The following is a 14933-nucleotide window of genomic DNA, read 5'->3' on the forward strand; positions in this document are numbered from 1 at the left end:
ATACATGGCAGGGGTAAGAGGACCAAGAGATTGGAGCGAGAGAGAGAGAGAGAAAAGAGCTTGACTAAGTGGCAAGAGATAAAGATGCTTAGCAAAAGGGAAGCCAGCTGGGCGGAGGAGGAAAGGAAGAGCAAGCTTGACAGGAGAAAGGAGAGCGCAGAATCCTGGAATTGTCCTTGTCACGGACTTTCATACCCTGTGTGAGAAAGAGGTAGCATCACCTCCTTCCTCTAGTAAATCCTCCCCCATCCCCAGCCATCCCCTAACCTCATCTGTCTTCCTTCCAACCTAACTGTATTTTACTATAATCTTTAAGCCTGGAGAGAGCAATTTTTGGAAGTATTTACCCGGGCAAAACTTTCCTCCTCAAATGGTTATAAAAGTCCATGCGGGTTTTGCAGCATGTGCACGTTTAGCTGTGGGGGAAAAGAGGTTGGAGGAAGGCAAGCAGCATGCGCACATAACATTTTCTAATGCATGCACCACATTTTGCCCCCCCCCCCCTCGCCCGCTCGCTTCTCCTGGCCGCACAAGCAGCAGGTGCAAGGCAAGGAAATGTTACTGGCATGCACGCTTTGCACTGGCTGATTTTCAAAGGGAAGCAGCACGGGTAGATTTCTCTTTCAAAATCTGCGTAAAGTACCACGTGCTGGAAATGCCCATGTCATTTGCAGCTAATGTGGGCCGTTTGGAAACTTGCTCCCTTTTAGGCATGACTTTGGCAACAGAGGCATAAAATTGTCATAATCGATAAAGTTTCTTGAATTGGGGACTAGGCTTGGGAAGTGAGGGGGGGGGGAGGGGAAGACTTGGGGATGGAAATCTGCAAACTGGAGAGAGGACAGACAGACCGGGAGAGAGAAACATAGGCGGGTGAGTGAACACGAAGGATAAGAAAAGACAAGGAGAGAAAAATGAGACAGGAACAAGGGCGATGGCCCGAGAAGAAAAAAAACAGGATGATTTAAAAATAAAATTCTAAAAAAGGGCACAAGCAATACACAAGAGTTAAAGAAAACGGAGATGAGTAAAGTCGTGGGCAGGGCAATTTTTGAAGCCACTTACTTGGGTAAGTAGCGATCTGCACGGGTAAATAGTCTGTCTGATAATGCCACCCCCTGAATGCTGATGCACAATGAGCCTGCTTTTAGCTGCCTTTTGGAGGAGGCCTTCCCAGGGACAGGTTTAGTTCAGGTAACATGCGGAGCTTTGCATGTTCCATAGCAAAAAAAAAAAAAAAAAAAGGTACCCGCGGAAAAAGCAGGGGGAACTCTTTGCAGGTACTTTGTGCCTGCAGAAAGTTTCTAAGCAAAAATGCCCACTTTCCCTTTGAAAACTGGTGCCAAGCTGACAGGTTAAAAGTACCCGGGGACTTTGTCTCATTGCGGACAGCTGGGAAACTGTTCCCCAAGGAAAACAGTAGAGAAGAAATTGTGAGAAAATGCACCAGGGCAGGTAAAGGAGAGGCTATGGAAAAGAAGAAACAAGTAAATAGAAGTAAAAATAAATACATTGGCGCCAGGCAGCCAAGGATTAGAAATGTTATTTTTCTCATCTGAAAGATTATTTTGCTATTGCTTACATTCAGAGGTTCTGTGGAATTAGTTCTTTGGAGGTAATTTTTTTTATTGAGCTGGCAATTTCCACCTGCTCCTTTGGTCTGTGAGCTTAATCAGAACCCGTCTCTATTGGATCCTGGTGCCGTGAGACTATCATGTATACCCGCCCAGGCGTTTCATTTTTTTCTCCTAGTTTTATATCCCCATCCAAAGTCATCTGAGCCACTGCAGTGACAGCCATTGGCCAGTGGCCAAAGGCCATGAACTCCCTCAGGAGCCCAGCTAGCACGGACCCTAACTCTGGCCATTAGGTGTCAGCACAGAGCAATGGCAGAGGTTTACCTCCACGTAAGAGGATGTGCCTCCTCAGCATCCCCACAGCTAGTCTGGGGATCACATGGCAGTGCACAGCAATTTCCATCAAGCCACTGGGCAGGCCTCAAATATTTACAACCAGTGCGGAATTTGTATTTTTTTTTTTTTGTCGACCATCTGGTAACTTCCTCCTTTTACGGCAGTTGCTGTTCTGCAAAGCCCTAATATTTCAAATCATCAGCCGCCCCCCCTCCCCCAGAAGGCCAAAAATCGTGCTCAGTAGGATTATCTTGTTATCTGCAACCTCAAATAGCATGACAAGGCCTAAATGCCTGTTCAGTAGTGGCTTTGTGCTACTAAAAGTTGCAGTCTTGGTAATGAGATGTTTCAAGTCTAGACAATGTCACAGCAAATGAGAAAAGCTTATCTTCCTAAATCCAACTGTCTTTTAAAGCTTCCCTCCCTAAAGAGGCAGAACAATGATGATCCTAAGTGCCTGAAAGACTATGAATTATTTTTTTCAGTTCTGCTTAGAAGGGTAAGATACCTACAGCAGGAGAAATTACATCGGAGCAGTGCTGTGGTTTGGTTTATGCAGAACACAAGAAACTAAGCCTTATTACACCGCTTAAGAGCTGCTGCCTCTGATCAAGTAGAGACTGGTTACATGGCGGCAGTGAAGGGAAGTCTGCTCCTTGTGCATATCATGTAGTGAAGGGTACAAGGAGTCAACACTGGTGCTGGTGAAACCTAGATTCTTTCAGCTTGTCATACTTTTGAATTACCCAGTGAAGTTATTTATAAGCTATCAAGGCTGCAGCGCTCCCATCTTCGGATGTACAGACCTATGAGCTCTTGAAAGTTCACATACAATGCTGGATAATTTTTAGGGCAGGTCTAATTGAAGATACTGCAAGCCGCAATGATTCTATATATCTGGGACAGTACAAGAGCCCAAGGGGACCACTGTTATGATTCAAGAAGAATCTAATCTAATACGGTTTCACTGTAAGTTGAACACCTGGCTGATGATCACTGAGTTATAATTAATAAAGGATTAGATGGGCCTAGCAGCAAATTGTTTTGTTTTAATTTTAAGTTAATGGTAGAAGTATGTTTCTTTGTTGGGGTAATGTTTTTATCTATTTTATTGTATAATTGGGGTGTTCTATTTTTCTGTTTTATTTTATTGTACATTGCTTTGGGAGATTTTACTATAAAACCTGGAAAGCGATTCATAAATTGTATAAATAAATAAACTCTGAACTGAAATCTCCTTCCAGTCTTTGCCTGCTCATGGCCCTTAGCTTGCAGGGAACTCACCGTTATTCCGGGGCAGGGTCCTGCTGGCATTAGCGGCAAGGGGCGGTGACATGGATTGCATGGAAGTGGTGTCCTCATCCTGGGAGCACCCTGCTTGGATGGCACGGAGGTAGCTATGGCTCCGGGAGCGAAAGTAGTTGGGCAGCGGCAGGTCCAGTACCTCCACAGGCAGTGACTCCGGCTCACTGTACAAGGAATCGCAGGGCATTTCATACGGCACAGGCAGCTCAATCTCACGCACCTGTGGGGGGTACTGGAATAAAAATCAGGACGGCAAGATATGTAATTGTTACATCTCAGCGATCACAACACCTTGTGCATTCCAAAACTGTCTGATGTGCTAAGAGTGGGTCAGGGGAATCCGGTGATATCTGCAGTTCTTTACTCCCATACCTTCCCATTTTAAGACCATCACCGATTCTCCTGCGACTCCTCTCCTAATACCTTTAGTTAAACTTTTCAGGAATTTTATCCTGATTCTTCTCATCTCCACCTTTCATAACTTTTGGTAGGTATATATATCTATTAGGGATGTGAATCGTTTTCCATATCGTCTTAACGATAGAAATCGTGTGGCAGGGCAAGAAAATCGTCTTAGGCATGATTTTTTAGTTAAAAAATCGTTAAAAATCGTTTTTTCCGATTAGTGCGCACTAACTCGAGTTAGTGCGCACTAACTGGGAGTTAGTGCGCACTAACTGAAAATGATACAATTTGACACTTTTCAGGTCAGTTAAGGTCAGTTTAGGAATGAATATGTATTCCTATTGGCTGCCCTCTTATTTATTCATGTTACCAAGTTTCCTACTGACAGTATATGGGGGATGGGAAATGGAAACAGTTGGTAGCTTGACAAAACAAGTAATGTGATCAGTCAATGTGACTAGAACTTGTGCCCTAACCCTGATACCAGGGGTATTGTGATCTTCCTGCACACAGTGCCCTATCCCTATTAATACCAGGAGTGTTGTGATCTTCCTGCACACAGTGCCCTATCCCTAATACCAGGGGTGTTGTGATCTTCCTGCACACAGTGCCCTATTCCTGATACTGGGGATGTTGTGATCTTCCTGCACACAGTGCCCTATTCCTGATACCGGGGGTGTTGTTATCTTCTTGCACACATCCCGATATCAGGGATAGGGCACTGCATGCAGGAAGATCACAACACTCCTGGTATTAATAGGGATAGGGCACTGCATGCAGGAAGATCACAACACTCCTGGTATTAATAGGGATAGGGCACTGCATGCAGGAAGATCACAACACCCCTGGTATCAGGGATAGGGCACTGTGTGCAGGAAGATCACAATACCCCGGAGGAGTGAGGGTCAGGCAGCTCCCCCTGTCTGTGAAGCCAGCCTCTCACTAGTAATGCAGGGAGGGAGCTGTCTCAGACTTCACCATCCTCCCCCCCCCCCCCCCTTACCCACACACCATTCACTAGCTGGGACAAGGGGGAAGTCAGGAGTGAGGGTCAGGCAGCTCCCCCCTGTCTGTGAAGCCAGCCTCTCACTAGTAATGCAGGGAGGGAGCTGTCTCAGACTTCACCATCCACCCCCCCCCCCTCACCCACACACCATTCACTAGCTGGGACATGGGGGAAGTCAGGAGTGAGGGACAGGCAGCTCCCCCCTGTCTGTGAAGCCAGCCTCTCACTAGTAATGCAGGGAGGGAGCTGTCTCAGACTTCACCATCCCCCCCCCCCCCTCACCCACACACCATTCACTAGCTGGGACATGGGGGAAGTCAGGAGTGAGGGTCAGGCAGCTCCCCCCTGTCTGTGAAGCCAGCCTCTCACTAGTAATGCAGGGAGGGAGCTGTCTCAGACTTCACCATCCTCCCCCCCCCCCTCACCCACACACCATTCATTAGCTGGGACATGGGGGAAGTCAGGAGTGAGGGTCAGGCAGCTGCCCCCTGTCTGTGAAGCCAGCCTCTCACTAGTAATGCAGGGAGGGAGCTGTCTCAGACTTCACCATCCTCCCCCCCCCTCACCCACACACCATTCACTAGCTGGGACATGGGGGAAGTCAGGAGTGAGGGGTCAGGCAGCTCCCCCCTGTCTGCGAAGCCAGCCTCTCACTAGTAATGCAGGGAGGGAGCTGTCTCAGACTTCACCATCCTCCCCCCCCCCTCACCCACACACCATTCACTAGCTGGGACATGGGGGAAGTCAGGAGGGAGGGTCAGGCAGCTCCCCCCTGTCTGTGAAGCCAGCCTCTCACTAGTAATGCAGGGAGGGAGCTGTCTCAGACTTCACCATCCTCCCCCCCCCTCACCCACACACCATTCACTAGCTGGGACATGGGGGAAGTCAGGAGTGAGGGTCAGGCAGCTCCCCCCTGTCTGTGAAGCCAGCCTCTCACTAGTAATGCAGGGAGGGAGCTGTCTCAGACTTCACCATCCTCCCCCCCCCCCCTTACCCACACACCCTTCACTAGCTGGGACATGGGGGAAGTCAGGAGTGAGGGTCAGGCAGCTCCCCCCTGTCTGTGAAGCCAGCCTCTCACTAGTAATGCAGGGAGGGAGCTGTCTCAGACTTCACCATCCACCCCCCCCCCTCACCCACACACCATTCACTAGCTGGGACATGGGGGAAGTCAGGAGTGAGGGACAGGCAGCTCCCCCCTGTCTGTGAAGCCAGCCTCTCACTAGTAATGCAGGGAGGGAGCTGTCTCAGACTTCACCCATCCTCCCCCCCCCCTCACCCACACACCATTCACTAGCTGGGACATGGGGGAAGTCAGGAGTGAGGGTCAGGCAGCTCCCCCCTGTCTGTGAAGCCAGCCTCTCACTAGTAATGCAGGGAGGGAGCTGTCTCAGACTTCACCATCCTCCCCCCCCCCCCCCCCCTCACCCACACACCATTCACTAGCTGGGACATGGGGGAAGTCAGGAGTGAGGGTCAGGCAGCTCCCCCCTGTTTGCGAAGCCAGCCTCTCACTAGTAATGCAGGGAGGGAGCTGTCTCAGACTTCACCATCCTCCCCCCCCCCTCACCCACACACCATTCACTAGCTGGGACATGGGGGAAGTCAGGAGTGAGGGTCAGGCAGCTCCCCCCTGTCTGTGAAGCCAGCCTCTCACTAGTAATGCAGGGAGGGAGCTGTCTCAGACTTCACCATCCTCCCCCCCCCCCCCTCACCCACACACCATTCACTAGCTGGGACATGGGGGAAGTCAGGAGTGAGGGTCAGGCAGCTCCCCCCTGTCTGTGAAGCCAGCCTCTCACTAGTAATGCAGGGAGGGAGCTGTCTCAGACTTCACCATCCACCCCCCCCCCTCACCCACACACCATTCACTAGCTGGGACATGGGGGAAGTCAGGAGTGAGGGACAGGCAGCTCCCCCCTGTCTGTGAAGCCAGCCTCTCACTAGTAATGCAGGGAGGGAGCTGTCTCAGACTTCACCATCCTCCCCCCCCCCCTCACCCACACACCATTCACTAGCTGGGACATGGGGGAAGTCAGGAGTGAGGGTCAGGCAGCTCCCCCCTGTCTGTGAAGCCAGCCTCTCACTAGTAATGCAGGGAGGGAGCTGTCTCAGACTTCACCATCCTCCCCCCCCCCTCACCCACACACCATTCACTAGCTGGGACATGGGGGAAGTCAGGAGTGAGGGTCAGGCAGCTCCCCCCTGTCTGCGAAGCCAGCCTCTCACTAGTAATGCAGGGAGGGAGCTGTCTCAGACTTCACCATCCTCCCCCCCCCCCTCACCCACACACCATTCACTAGCTGGGACATGGGGGAAGTCAGGAGTGAGGGTCAGGCAGCTCCCCCCTGTCTGTGAAGCCAGCCTCTCACTAGTAATGCAGGGAGGGAGCTGTCTCAGACTTCACCATCCTCCCCCCCCCCCCTCACCCACACACCATTCACTAGCTGGGACATGGGGGAAGTCAGGAGTGAGGGTCAGGCAGCTCCCCCCTGTCTGTGAAGCCAGCCTCTCACTAGTAATGCAGGGAGGGAGCTGTCTCAGACTTCACCATCCTCCCCCCCCCCCTTACCCACACACCATTCACTAGCTGGGACATGGGGGAAGTCAGGAGTGAGGGTCAGGCAGCTCCCCCCTGTCTGTGAAGCCAGCCTCTCACTAGTAATGCAGGGAGGGAGCTGTCTCAGACTTCACCATCCTCCCCCCCCCCCTCACCCACACACCATTCACTAGCTGGGACATGGGGGAAGTCAGGAGTGAGGGTCAGGCAGCTCCCCCCTGTCTGTGAAGCCAGCCTCTCACTAGTAATGCAGGGAGGGAGCTGTCTCAGACTTCACCATCCTCCCCCCCCCCCCTCACCCACACACCATTCACTAGCTGGGACATGGGGGAAGTCAGGAGTGAGGGTCAGGCAGCTCCCCCCTGTCTGTGAAGCCAGCCTCTCACTAGTAATGCAGGGAGGGAGCTGTCTCAGACTGGTATCAGGGTTAGGGCACTGTGTGCAGGAAGATCACAACACTCCTGGTATTAATAGGGATAGGGCACTGTAAGAGATGACTGTAGTAGATTGAATAAAGATCTGATGTTTCTGCTCTCCTCACACCAAACAAAAACAACACACAAGCAGAGAAGCCCTTCTTACAAAGCTGAGCTAGTGAGTTAAGTAGGAGGAAAAGTAAACATACTTGTGCCAGTGTGGCTACTTAAAAAATACACTAACCAACAATCAATTACATATATTTGAACTGTGTACAGTTCCAGCCAGGACCACCTTTCTAAAATGCACAGTGATTGGCAAATTCAACATGCACTAGCATTTCAGGTGCCTGCTAACAAAAATAATAAACAAACAAGTTCTAGTCACGTGAGTGCTGATCATTACATTACTTTTTTTGTCAAGCTTCCAACTGTTTCCATTTCACATCCCCCCAACCATATTGGTAACATCAATAGATAAGAGCACAGCCAGCCAATAGGAATACATACATACATATTCATTCCTAAGTGACCTTTACTGACCTGGGAAGTGTGAACACTTTGTTTCATTTTCTGTTGGTGTTCGTTAGTTTCCAGTTCCATTTCCCATCCCCCCAACCATCACCTCAGTGGTAACCTTGGTAATATCAATAGATAAGAGGGCAGCCAGCCAATAGGAACACATATTCATTCCTAACTGACCTTCAGTGACCTGGAAAGTGTTTATTTGTATCATTTTCAGTTAGTGCGCACTAAATCGAGTTAGTGCGCACTAACCGGGAGTTAGTGCGCACTAACTCGAGTTAGTGCGCACTAACACGATTTAACGATTTTTAACGATAAATCGTTAGAATTTCTATTGTATCGTGTTCTATAACGATTTAAGACGATATAAACATTATCGGACGATAATTTTAATCGTTGAAAAACGATTCACATCCCTAATATCTATTCCCTTGCCTGTGGAACAAATTTGAGTAGAGTGTCTGTAGAATAGCCATAGATTTATGGCCTGTGCACATCACCGTGGAATGCATTCCACACATTTATGAAGAATATTCAAACCAATGGAATACAAGTGGAACAGTATGGTAGAAAGGGGAGAGGCATGGACACAACACAGGGAATTTCAACCACACATGAGCATAGCGTTTGGATGATGACAGGATGTCCTTCTCACCCAACTCATTTCGGACAGTTTAGATAACAGAAGTAAATGTTGAAACATTCACTACAGATGTGCATTCATTTTAAACAAATTTATAAATACGTTCTTTGGTTTGTTCCAAATGGAACGAACCAAATCAGCAGTGCCTCTGAAAAGAATGAAAATTTTCATTTGCATTCACTTTTAGAAGTTTGTGTGTGCAAGTCATAACCGTGTGCAAAAAAAGCACTTTGTTTATGCTCATCGAAGGTGTGCGCACAAATTGCCAATGAGTGCACACAACTTCCAAGGTGCACACACAAATATGTTTCTTTAATGCTTTCTACTACGGAACTATGTGCACAAACTTCTGAACATGAAAAAAAAAAAGAAACAGAATGAAACAAGAACATGGAACGAAAATAAATTAAAACCCCTACCAAAATGAATTAAATCAAATCCAAAGAAATCTTTGGCCTGAACATCCCTAACATCTACATCCTTGTGGGATACAAATGGATGTTAGAAGCTCACTATATGGAATGCTTGGAGGAATGATCCCGTACAAGTTCTTTATTGGAAGCCTTCCTCCATAGATCATTCCATGTGAAACAGGATGACTATGTAGTTCCAGATCAAAAGGGACTGAGCCAGTCCTAGGTTTTCCTCCCATCCCATCCATAGACCTCTAGTTCCAGTTTCATAAGAAGTCCACAAATGTGATGGAAGGAAAACCAGGACTGGCTCAGTCTCTCCTTTTTTTGACTTGGAATAAACATACATAGCAATTTGGCAGATGAAGGTGGAAAAAGAGCAATTATTTCATCTCATTTGCCCGCTTATTTCTGCCCATACTTCAAGGACATAGCTCGGCTGCTAGTCATGGAAGTCTGACTGCTCATGGGGAATCACTCCTTAACCTTGTCAGTTTTTATTTGCTTCCGCATTGAACCTGGTTCTCTACCCTCCTGGATAGATGACTGTACAAGATCCCTTACTTAATCCAACACCCAGCACCTCCTTCCCCCATTGGCATGTCTTAAGTAAGATTTGTAAACATCTACAGCTACCAAATCTAGTGAGGCTGCTGACTGAATATCCAGCAACAGCCCAACTGGGTTTCTGGGGAGCTGAAGCCTGCTGCTACCAGTCCAGCTATTTATTTTATCTATTTACTAGGGATGTGAATCGTTTTAGGACGATTAAAATTATCGTCCGATAATTTTAATATCGTCTTAAACCATTATGGAACACAATACAATAGAGATTCTAACGATTTATCGTTATAAATCGTTAGAATCGTGAGCCGGCACACTAAAACCCCCTAAAACCCACCCCCGACCCTTTAAATTAAATCCCCCACCCTCCTGAACCCCCCCCAAATGACTTAAATAACCTGCGGGTCCAGCGGCGGTCCGGAACGGCAGCGGTCCGGAACGGGCTCCTGCTACTGAATCTTGTTGTCTTCAGCCGGCGCCATTTTCCAAAATGGCGCCGAAAAATGGCGGCGGCCATAGACGAACACGATTGGACGGCAGGAGGTCCTTCCGGACCCCCGCTGGACTTTTGGCAAGTCTTGTGGGGGTCAGGAGGCCCCCCCCAAGCTGGCCAAAAGTTCCTGGAGGTCCAGCGGGGGTCAGGGAGCGATTTCCCGCCGCGAATCGTTTTCGTACGGAAAATGGCGCCGGCAGGAGATCGACTGCAGGAGGTCGTTCAGCGAGGCGCCGGAACCCTCGCTGAACGACCTCCTGCAGTCGATCTCCTGCCGGCACCATTTTCCGTACGAAAACGATTCGCGGCGGGAAATCGCTCCCTGACCCCCGCTGGACCTCCAGGAACTTTTGGCCAGCTTGGGGGGGGGCCTCCTGACCCCCACAAGACTTGCCAAAAGTCCAGCGGGGGTCCGGAAGGACCTCCTGCCGTCCAATCGTGTTCGTCTATGGCCGCCGCCATTTTTCGGCGCCATTTTGGAAAATGGCGCCGGCTGAAGACAACAAGATTCAGTAGCAGGAGCCCGTTCCGGACCGCTGCCGTTCCAGACCGCCGCTGGACCCGCAGGTTATTTAAGTCATTTGGGGGGGGGGTTCGGGAGGGTGGGGGATTTAATTTAAAGGGTCGGGGGTGGGTTTTAGGGGGTTTTAATGTGCCGGTTTTGCGATTTTACGTTTTTTTCGATTTTTTACGATTTTTCACGATTTTTCACGATATTTTTACCCCCCAAACGGCAAACAATACGATTCCCTCCCCCTCCAGCCGAAATCGATCGTTAAGACGATCGAGGACACGATTCACATCTCTACTATTTACATTTGGCTATTGTAGCTCCTCCTCAGCCTGCAGTATCCTTAGGTCAGGCTTCCTTTCTCTGCCCTATTTTCGGCCTTGTCTCCAGCTCTCTTCCTCCCTCTGCTGTGGAGTGAGTGATGGGTGGATTGTTTTTAATACTGCAACCTCCTAAGCCTGTACCTACTACTGCCATAGAATATTTATTTAAAGGTACATTTTAAAAAGGCCGCGCTGATTTTATAGTATGCAGGTGTCGCCGCATGCATGTTATAGCAGGAAGGAAATAAAACACTCTAATAATTAGAAGGCAAGCAATGACTTGAGAAGTTTTAACATCAATGAGCTCTTACCCTACTCCTTTTAGTTTGTCAATTTTATCCATTTTTGGTTATCGTATATTAATAATTTTTATTTGATTTCTTCACTGTATTTAATATTTTATTTCAGGGATTCATAATTTTATTGTTTTATATAATGTATTGGTTTTATAATTTTACTTTTTAATTGTATAATGTGTTTTCTTTTAATGTTTTATGCTTTGTTAACCGTTGTGATAGAATACTGGATGATGGTATAGCAAACCAATAAATAAAATAAATGATAAAATCTGATACCTGCACGTGCATGTGGGGGGGAGATTTTATTTAAAAGTGGGCGGCGATGTGCTCGGGCCTTCCCCAGTTCCCTCCCAGTCCGCTCCAATAAAGGAGTGCACTGGGAGGGAACTTCCCTAACCCCCTAACTATCCTTCCTCCCTTTTCCCCTCTCCGCCCTGACCCCTAGCCCCTCCTTAACTCACCTACATTTTTTTACTTTAAAACTTACCTGCTCTCACGAGCAGAAGTAAGTTCCACGCACCGGCAGCTGGCCAGCGCGCGCTTCACCAGGACAGTGACTAATGGCGTTGTCCCGGCCGCCCCCCCCCCCCCGCTCCCGCCCTGGCCCTCCCCCGGCCCATCCCCTTTTTAGGAACCTGGCACTTCTGCGTGTACCGGGAGATATGAGCATGGCCGGGCCGCTTGGAAAATGAGCGTGGTCCGGCCACGCGTGTATCTCCCGGTATTTGCGCTCGCCGGGGATTTAAAATTGACCCGTTATTGTATATTCTAATTTTCAGGCACCTCAAAAGAAATTACTTTCAGGTACTAATAATCGGTATTTCCCTGTCCCCAGAAGGCTAAGGGGGTCATTTACTAAAGGTTTTCTCCCATTTTGTGCATATAGGAAAAATGATTAGTAAACAGGGCCCTAGATTTGTATTTGAGGCAATAGTGGATACAGCAGCAGGATTTGAACCCTGGCTTACAGCCCACTGCTCTAACCAGCAGGCTATGCCTCTATTTAATCTGGCGACCTTCACTCCTGGTGCAAGACCACAGATTCCAGCTTCCCCATTAAGCAGTGTGAAATGGTGCATTGTTCTGTTTGAGAAATATGGCCTCTGGGACTTTATATCAGGGACTACCAGCCCAGGGGCTACCTCTGCATGGCTGCGGAATGAGGGACAGAGGAGGTAGGTGGAGGGAGAGCTTAATGACCTGGAATACTTTGACCTCTCTCTTCTTCTCAATAAGCACAAACCTTTTTTCCCTTTGCAGGTTCTCTCCCACCTTACACCTTACGAGGACCCCCCCTCCACCACTACTACCACCACCACCACCACCACTTAGGTACCGATACTGCGCAATAAAGAGCCGTTTTCTTGCTCTGAATCCCCGTGGACTCTCACTCACCTGGATTAAACTGCTGGATTCAATGCTGCATGAGATCTGATTGTACTCTTCCTCCCAGCTCGGAAACTTTGGTGGCAACAGGATTTCCACTGAATCCATGTGGTCGAGGCTCCTGGAAGGCAGAGACGGTACCCAAAGAGATGAGACACAGGATGCGGAGTGACACAAAAGGTGCTAGGAGAGGCTGCTGTATGTAACGCGACAGTTGAACGCAGATATAAACTGATATTACCACCTGTAAGTAGAAAAAAGCACCTAGGATTTTTTAAAAAGGGCAGAGGATTTTTCCCCTGGAATTAAAGCAGCAAAGCTAGCAAAATAAATTAAGATACTTCAGTTGGCAATTAAAACAGTCATTAAAATATCTCATTTTCATTCTGATTTTTATCTCACACCTGTGCATATTACACTTTCTGAAATCTGCCCCCCGTTTAGCCATTCCCATGATTATGAATCTAAATATATTTGTGCACAACTTACACAGATCCTTCTTAGATCCTCAGGAGAGATTTCACATGGATAAATGAAACTGGAATATAGCATGAACACCTGAAGAGAGGACTCATGGAGGAGATTTTGAAAAACATGAGATATGGCCAAAATAAAAAAGAGCACACCTGTAAATCCAGACAATGTAAAAATATGAGAAGCACTATACATTAGGAAAGAAGATAGACGAATAAACCCAACAGTGCATTAAAGCTCATTTCTTGGAAACTGGAAGGCCTTTGGTGATGTCTTTAGTCCTCTGTGGCCGTGTGGTTGCTTGACTGAGGGAAGGGGAGCGCTGGAGCAGCATCTCCTTGCTAGAGACCGGGACACAGTGAACTGTCCGTCTCAGTGATGTCATGGAACGCATAATCCCTGCCATTATGATGTGCACTGATTCTCCATCTCTTATTCTTGGTGCACAAAAATTGCCATAGCTTACTACAGTGGCATACATGGATCTCCGGCACCCGGAGGCTAATGCTTGCATTTGCACCCCCTTCCTCCCCATTCTGGCTGCACATCAGCTAAGTCTGACCCCAGCAAGCTCCCCCTTCCAAAGGCCCCATCCCGGCACTCTACCCCCATCTCCAGGCCTGACTCTAACATTGTCCTTCATACCCCCTCACTTCAGCTCCAGCATCAACCCCAACAATCTCTTTCTCTACCTCCACAGGTCCAACCTCAGCACTCTCTGTATCCCCCCCCCCCCAACTCTTAATCTACTGCACTGCTGCCATTTCCTTTGGCCTCTGCAAACCAATTTACCCCCATGGTCACCAGAGCTGCTGCTTCTGGCCTGCATGGGCCGTTGACCACCTTCTTTTCCTTCCAGCCCGCATGGTCTGATGTGACACCAGCTCCTCCTCCTTCCAGCCTGTATGGACTGGTGATGTCCCTTCTTCTCTGTACATGGGCCAGCACCCCTCCCCCCAACCACCACCACCAGGCCAATTCTTAGGAGCCAAGACCCTGCTCCATCCTCCTCAGTTCACCTCTGGCTCACTGAAAACTCTCACAAACCTAACAAATCCTGTACATTTAACTTCATATGCCTTTTCCGTTATCATCTGTTTTCAATCAGCACTGAAGTTGGAAACATTTCTTGCATGGCAGGGATAAAGACAGCAATGCAGATCTTTCCCATCTGATCTTTCATAAAAATAAATAGAAGGTTTCCAGGGGAAAATTCATATGTCAAAATACATCCCCTCAAACAATATCTAGGAGCTGTTCAGCACCATGCTCTGGACAGCTCCTGGGCCAGATGGAAAAAGAGAAATGAGTACAGTACTGCTTTTCACATTTCTGAAATGCATTCACAAAAGAAATGAGACCTATGAATAAGACAAAAAGGGACCAAGTAAGCTAAGAAAGGCAAAAATGGTAATTCTGCTTCAGTTTAACCTGCTAGTATTTCAATTTGATAAAGCAAACTGGGCCTGGGATATTTAAATGTATTTAATACATGAAGCTCTGTATTTTCCATTTAATTTTTTTTTATAAAAAAAAATTCTTACAAATGTATTAGTATTTCACTACTTCAAATATGGTTTAAAATCAACATAAACAATATGAAGTCAATATTCAGCAGTGCAGTCAGTGGACAATTTATTTGACTAAAGTTAGTTGGATAAATTGTCACGGGCATTCAGCGACTATCCAGCTTGTTG

At 48.0% G+C, this 14933-nt stretch overlaps 1 protein-coding gene across 2 annotated transcripts in view; it reads right to left on the reverse strand.

The window, feature by feature from the left end:
- The window catches only part of DLGAP4 (DLG associated protein 4), a 612818-nt gene that overhangs the window by 116363 nt on the left and 481522 nt on the right, over positions 1-14933 (reverse strand). The window contains exons 1-3 of one of the 2 annotated variants that reach the window (XM_029611584.1): positions 13252-13427; positions 12772-12883; positions 3198-3450 (exon numbers count right to left, since the gene is read on the reverse strand). In XM_029611584.1, the coding sequence (XP_029467444.1) occupies positions 3198-3450; positions 12772-12870 (352 nt within the window). In that variant the 5' untranslated portion in view covers positions 12871-12883; positions 13252-13427. Of the gene's footprint in view, positions 1-3197; positions 3451-12771; positions 12884-13251; positions 13428-14933 lie in introns of those variants that run through there. The other variant, XM_029611583.1, reaches the window with a different exon arrangement.

This window comes from Rhinatrema bivittatum, chromosome 8 (genome assembly GCF_901001135.1).
Source record: "Rhinatrema bivittatum chromosome 8, aRhiBiv1.1, whole genome shotgun sequence".
Taxonomy (NCBI): domain Eukaryota; kingdom Metazoa; phylum Chordata; class Amphibia; order Gymnophiona; family Rhinatrematidae; genus Rhinatrema; species Rhinatrema bivittatum.